Genomic DNA, 6,906 nt, shown 5'->3' with positions numbered 1-6,906 from the left:
TTGACATTTAATTCAATGATTTCAATGTTTTCATATTAACAGAGGATTTTCATCATTTAATTCAAAAATTCTAACAGATTTAATTAACTCAAAGCAATTTACATTAATTTAAATTAAAAATAAACAAATTGTGAAAATATTCTAAAATTTCTGAGAAAAACTTTCTAGGTGGGATAAAACTTGAAAGTAAATAATGACAGCCAAGTTCCCAGTTTTCATGAAGAGTACCCCGGGGAAAACAGGTCAGAGTGTCTCCCTCCCTTCTCCACTTACCACTAGCCTCTCAGGAGGACTTTCGGCTCGCTGCATATTTAGGGTGCCCACATGCTATACTCAACATTTTATGATACTATACTCAACATTTTAGAAGTATTTGGAAAGTAAATGAGTTGCTTCCGTTGTATTATAAAGCAAAATGTCCTTCTTTGGGTACACATTCTTCAAACTTTTTGATCAAGTTGCTATTAATGCAAACAAGAATAATAAATTCTTTAATTGTTCGATTTATTGCTTAGCTTCCCAACGAAACCTATGAAAATACCCACTAAAAGATCAAAATTAAATATGAAATATGTAGACTAAATTAAAATAACAGTTTTACTTTTTTTAAAAATTAAAAAGTATGACAAATGTTAAAATTTTAGCCATTTATCTGAAGCATAGTGAAGTATCATTTGAATTTTATTGAAAAGAGAAAGAAGTGTAGAAATCAGCAGCTAAAGGTAAAGGTTTTTTGAAATGATTAACTCATTTTCATCCACTTTTCTCCTCGGAACGTGATAACAATAGTTCAAACTTCGATTATCTCTAAAGTTGGCTGCACGTGATTTCCCAATTCAGCTCCCGTTTTATTACCGGATGAATAAAGCATTCACTGCCAGAGAAGGCGATTCAGCGATGATTTGGCGTCACTAGCAAACCTGTGTGTTTTTGACAGCTGATAACTTTTCAATTTCATTGATTCAGAGAGCATTGTACGGTGTTTTAAATGCAAAGAGGTGCTCGAAATGTTAACTATTAATGTTTATGATACTGTATAGATTATTTAAAAGGAAATACTTCCTTTCAATGGTTAAATATGCTTTTTATTAGTCGTCTTTCATTGATAATTCACAGAATGATTGACGAAATTTTCTGTTTTCACATTCTTCTTTCCACAATTTTTGGAATTCTTTTTTAATTTCATGGTTTTACATATTTCTTTCATCATTTTGGAATTCTTTTTTAATTTCATGGTTTTACATATTTCTTTCATCATTTTGGAATTCTTTTTTAATTTCATGGTTTTACATATTTCTTTCATCATTTTGGAATTCTTTTTTTAATTTCATGGTTTTACATATTTCTTTCATCATTTTGGAATTCTTTTTTTAATTTCATGGTTTTACATATTTCTTTCATCATTTTGGAATTCTTTTTTAATTTCATGGTTTTACATATTTCTTTCATCATTTTGGAATTCTTTTTTAATTTCATGGTTTTACATATTTCTTTCATCATTTTGGAATTCTTTTTTTAATTTCATGTTTTTACATACTTCTTTCATCATTTTGGAATTCTTTTTTAATTTCATGGTTTTACATATTTCTTTCATCATTTTGGAATTCATTTAAATTTCATGTTTTTACATATTTCTTTCATCATTTTGGAATTCTTTTTTAATTTCATGTTTTTACATATTTCTTTCATCATTTTGGAATTCTTTTTTAATTTAATGTTGTTACACATTTCTTTCATCATTTTGGAATTCTTTTTTAATTTCATGTTTTTATATATTTCTTCCATCATATGTATAGCCTACATTTTGTTACTACTTGCGTTTATATCTGGTTGCCATCAGAACATCTTTACGGATAATAATGTTCAAGGTTAAGAATTACGCCAGTTGTTAGTCAGAGACTCTTTAATTTCGTGTAATGATAGAGAAAACGAAATTTAACAGTCGTAGCACACATATACTGTCATTTCTTCTGCCATAATATGCCCATTAGTGGTCGAGCGATAAAAGAGGTGACTAATGGCAATTTGATTTATTTGTCAGTTTGGTGAAACAAACAATTACACTACGATGAAAGGTGCAAGACTTTTATTCGATTTTAAAAATCCGGGATTAAATTTTAAAAGCAGACCATTCTCTTCCTTTTACGAATGAGTAAGAATTATGTAAATTTAATGATAAAGTCAAAAGCCTATGTTTAATAGTGAATGTAGATAATAATATGGTGATAAATTCAAAACCATGAGAATCTTAGAAGTTCCATAATTGTGGAGCAGGTGATATAAATATCATGTAAGAAAAGATAGGAATTTGCTGAAGAAAGCTTCACTTGTGTATAAATAGCGTGCGGAATTAAGTAAAGTTTTCTTGAAAATGGTATACGCTGAGACCTATTGCAACTGAATGCCTTCATAACGATGGCCCAGCATAACACACTTTTAAGCAAGTCGACCAGTTGGAAGAGACAGAAATCTTCAAAACAGTGCAGAGGCATAACGAAGCTTACACAAATTGAAGATCAGTTTCTCGCTTGAAAGTGATCATCTGCACCTTTATATGGCAATCCGGTGATTTCCATAAAGGTGGGCGTATCCTTATGCAAGTCCGATTTTGGTTTGAATTACTGATCTTATCTTATCTAATCATTATATCTTATCTCGCTCATTTGCGCTTTTGCAGCTGAGGATGATGGTTCGGTAAAACCATCGAAACTAGTCGCGTGAAAATTTGAAAATATAGCGCTGATTTTTCTTGTTTGACTTCTAAATTAAATTTGAAAGTTGTTTAAGCCTAACGAAATCGCCGTTTGTTTACATTTGAAACTCTTAGTAAAATAGTGAATTAAGTCAGTTTCTGCATCTTCAGTGCCTATTTGCCGAGTGGGACCAACAGTAAACTATCATTTTCTATACACCGAAAAATCTGCCTTCTTGTCCGTTGGCCGATTTACTTGCTCTTGTGTAGAAACTCTAATTTTAATTTTAAAAATTGTTTTTTTAAACTGTTTAAACTGTATTTGGTGTTTCATGTTTTTCTGTACATTGCAATTATTAATGAAGATGTTTTGAGTTTTATGTGTTTTTGCCTTGCCGCGAAGTGAAAACTGAATTTATTGAATGAGAAATATATCTCTAATAAAACTTGAGAAAACAAATTTAAATGAAATGCAGCAGAAAATGCGTATGATGTAACAGGGCGTACAAGGTCCACATCAGATTTTTTACTAATTAAATAGACTTAATCTAAAAAAAAAAGCTGTTTCCTTTTTGCGGTTGAATATAAGCAATTTTTTCTTAAAATATAATGCTATAAAATTTATAATGAATATAAACCAATGAAATAATAATGAACATTTTTTTGACTTCTGAAGTAATATTGCTACAAAAATTAAGACAAGACTTTATCATGGAAGGTAGAAAGTGTAATCTACGATAAATCTACGCAGTTTCTTCCCAATAACCAATTTAATGCTATTCTTGAAAACCGATGACGATAGCGACAGCGATAGAATGTGAGTAGTATCCTTATGCGGTACAATTAGATCAAAGGGATGTTCTCGTCACTGGAATTGCAGATCATGCCGAACATCGGCGAAGAATTGTCGTTTGACTTCATCCAGAGTTTCCTGCGATCGTAGAACTGCCAAAGCTGTCATGGCCATTGCCTTTGCTGCCTTCAGAGTAGGCTCTTGGGCTTCTGGAGCTCCGGAAGCCTCTGTGAATTCTCTCGTGTGATTGGTAGCTTCGGTGCAAATGCTGTAGAAGGGATGGATAGAAGGAATGACATGAGACAAATTTCCCATGTCTGTAGAGCCGGTGCTGGGGATTAACGAGGCATCTCTTATAAAATTGACTCCTGGAAAAAAAAAAAAAAAAAAAAAAATCAGTCTGATTTTATGAGAGTTGAAGTGAAAGTTGCTTTTCTCACATAAATCATAGGAACTTACACACATACTAGGAATACGAAAAGGAAGCAGACAACAATCATTTACGATTACATGAATAATGGTCTATATATTAGAGCTAATATACACATTTGATAGACACTTAACAGCACTTCCAGTAAAGGAGGTAGATTATTGATTAGAGAAGCAAGAGAAAATGATACCAAAAAAAAAAAAAATGGTAAAAAATCCAAAATACCTTTTTTTTTTAAAAAAAAAAAAAAAAAAAAAAAGAAGAAGAAGAAAATCTGAAAGGTTTCAGATTTTAAATTGCATCCAAAGTGTATTTTAAATTACATCCAAAATGTATTTTTAACATTTTGTCTGTTACTTTTATTTATTAAATATCATGTTCTTCGTACTTAAACCATAAAATTCAATTCAAGAGCAATATCGCAAAATAATTTTAAATTGAGCATATCTTTAGAATTTCCAATACACAGTGTCACGCGCTGGAGATAAAAATGTTTTTCTGTACAACGTTGCCATAACTCGCTTTGAAATCGTTGAGTTTGTTAATCAAAAATTCGCTAAAGTTTTACAAAATAGGAAATCGATAATAAAACAAATTCCAAATTTCAAATTTGGGCTTCCAGGTGCCCATATTCGCAGAAGGATTCAGTTATTCAAAATTTGATTGCTCTGTGTATCGTTGTTTTATCAGAATGCGAGAAACATACATACATTTATGCAGATTCTTCATTATTTAATTTCTTCAAATATAACACAGGGCGATAATATTTGGTGGCAACAATTTGAAAAGTGAAACGGACATTCAGAGTAATTCGACGCAAAATTGCAAAACGGAAACAATAGTCTCTCAGGGACAATGCCCCTTTGAACTAAAATATATATATTCTATTGCAAATTTTGAAGTAATAAAACTGAACTCAACTTCCAGCTTCCTATAAACTTAATGTCATTTTATGCTACTATAGGGAGCTTCCAAATGTGCAAAAACTAGATATTATGAACTCTGGATCTCTTGACTGAAAAGTTTCCTAATTTTTCAAGCTTTTTCCCAGAACTTTCAAATGAAAAATTACTAATCTTTAATTTCACCCTTTAGCATTTTAGAATAACAGAGAATACTTTTAGGTTACTGTTTTGAATCTTCCCCTTCACCTTCCTCTGAGTTCAAAGCAAAAGGTTATATGAGACAGATACAGCACTTAACTCTTAGAAAACCAGGACGCATAATAAACACATCTTAAGATATCCTACTATGTTACGCAATGAATTGAAGAACCATTGATCCACTAAAGCAAAGAGCTTGAATCGATTTTTGGTTCTGTTCGAGGTCCTTTGATTGAACTGTCAGACAACAACACTTTGTTCAATGCTGATGCTTACTCATGTTTGCGAATGCGTAATTAAAAAGGAAATGTTTAATTTCAGATATAGATCTAAACCTTAGCTTTTAAGATAAGTAATTTTTTGCGTAAAATTATAAACGCACGATAAACTGAAAAACAGTGTGTGGGAATTTATTTAATTTACTTAACAGTTATTTTATTTTGAAGCAGTCTTTCCTATAGCTCTTGCTTTCAACTCACGCTTTCTAGGCAGAATGCAAATGATCTAGCGCGCGCGGATTCCAATGAGGTAAAAATAATTTTGTACTTAAGAAAAGGTTTTGAAAGGTGAATTCAGAGCGTGTTCTGCCTGCCTGAAGGCCACGTTGCTACCTTGATTTCTCTAGCGATTAAATTTCTGTGGCGTTAAACACTTCAGAAATGATTCCCCCTATTACTTTCTTGTCAGATCGGATGCAGCGAAACAAAATTTCATTGGCTTTAAGTTCGTTATAGCAGGATTCGACTGTAATTGCCTTGCACAGGATGGTTAAAATTTTCGTACAATTCATTTAGTGATTCAAGTGATATTCGTATACCTAAAGCATTTCAAAGAATTCACTCTTCAGTTAATTCTTGATTGTCTCTTAATATTTAAAAATGGTATTTCAGTAACAACGTAGCCTTGTAAATTTATTTCATATAACATTTAGAAATAGCATCGTAAAAAGAAAAGCTTATCACTTTGAATGCAAAAAAAAAAAAATAAAATAAAATAAAATAAAATAAATACAATTAAATAATAATAATAATATTTTAGTTTGCTATAATAAATATATGATTTACAAGACGATTTGAAAAATTTTGCACAAACTTGATCCACCATGAATATGGCTCAACGTATGATGCTGTGCTGAAAATGTTGCACAAATCCTATCTACACCATTTTTATCTTCAAAACGCCCTGTCACTGTACTCTGGGATTAAAATGGTGCTTGGAATTCATGGACACCTAAAGCAAAATCTAATGAACCAGATCCAAATGATCTTCACAAACGAAGCTTTGCTTACATATGACGAAACTTTTAATACATCGAATACTCCATTTTTGCTAATTCAAAATGTCTACATGATGATGTACAATGGTATACTGTCAGTGTTTCAGCAGATATTTTCAATTCCTTTATTCAACCTTATTGTTTTTTGATTTAAGTGGTTGACATTTCGCATATTTCTGTCATAGAGTTGCTGAATGTTGTATTCCCGTGTCATTCCAATACGGTTCAGCATTGACGTGTAAGGCTTTCTAAACGTAGTCTTTTGTTATTGTTTTTACTGGTAATATACACTTGTCTGTAGTCAGCCCTGAACAACACCCTTGAACAACTTACAGGTGACAGTGCGATTTAGCTCAGTTCCGCTCCCAGATACGGTTGCGAGGGTCTTCCACCCCCTCTTCCTCTTCCACTAACCTCTCGAGAGGACTTTCGGTTGGCTACATATTTAGAGCTTTTCTATGCCGCACGGACACTATACATTTACAAACATCCATGTCTTCTCTGGGATCCGAAATCAGGGCTTTCGGCACGGCAGTCAGCGACTCTAGCCATTATATCGTCTGGCCAGCACGCAGTCTTTTCGAAGAGGGGGCAAGCAATAGACCAAGGTAG

At 32.2% G+C, this 6,906-nt stretch overlaps 1 protein-coding gene across 1 annotated transcript in view; it reads right to left on the bottom strand.

The window, feature by feature from the left end:
- Positions 1 to 3,333: 3,333 nt before the first annotated feature.
- Positions 3,334 to 6,906, bottom strand: part of LOC118182268 (xaa-Arg dipeptidase-like) — a 28,588-nt gene continuing 25,015 nt past the window's right edge. Inside the window, exon 6 of the mRNA XM_035351588.2 lies at positions 3,334 to 3,853. Within this exon, the coding sequence (XP_035207479.1) occupies positions 3,558 to 3,853 (296 nt within the window). The 3' untranslated portion in view covers positions 3,334 to 3,557. The remainder of the gene's footprint in view (positions 3,854 to 6,906) is intronic.

This window comes from Stegodyphus dumicola, chromosome 8, assembly GCF_044657685.1.
Source record: "Stegodyphus dumicola isolate Sdum_Otavi_A_Nest chromosome 8, ASM4465768v1".
NCBI classification, from domain to species: domain Eukaryota; kingdom Metazoa; phylum Arthropoda; class Arachnida; order Araneae; family Eresidae; genus Stegodyphus; species Stegodyphus dumicola.
The sequence above is the reverse complement of the archived record's forward strand: the minus strand, read 5'-3'. Positions and strand labels throughout refer to the sequence as shown.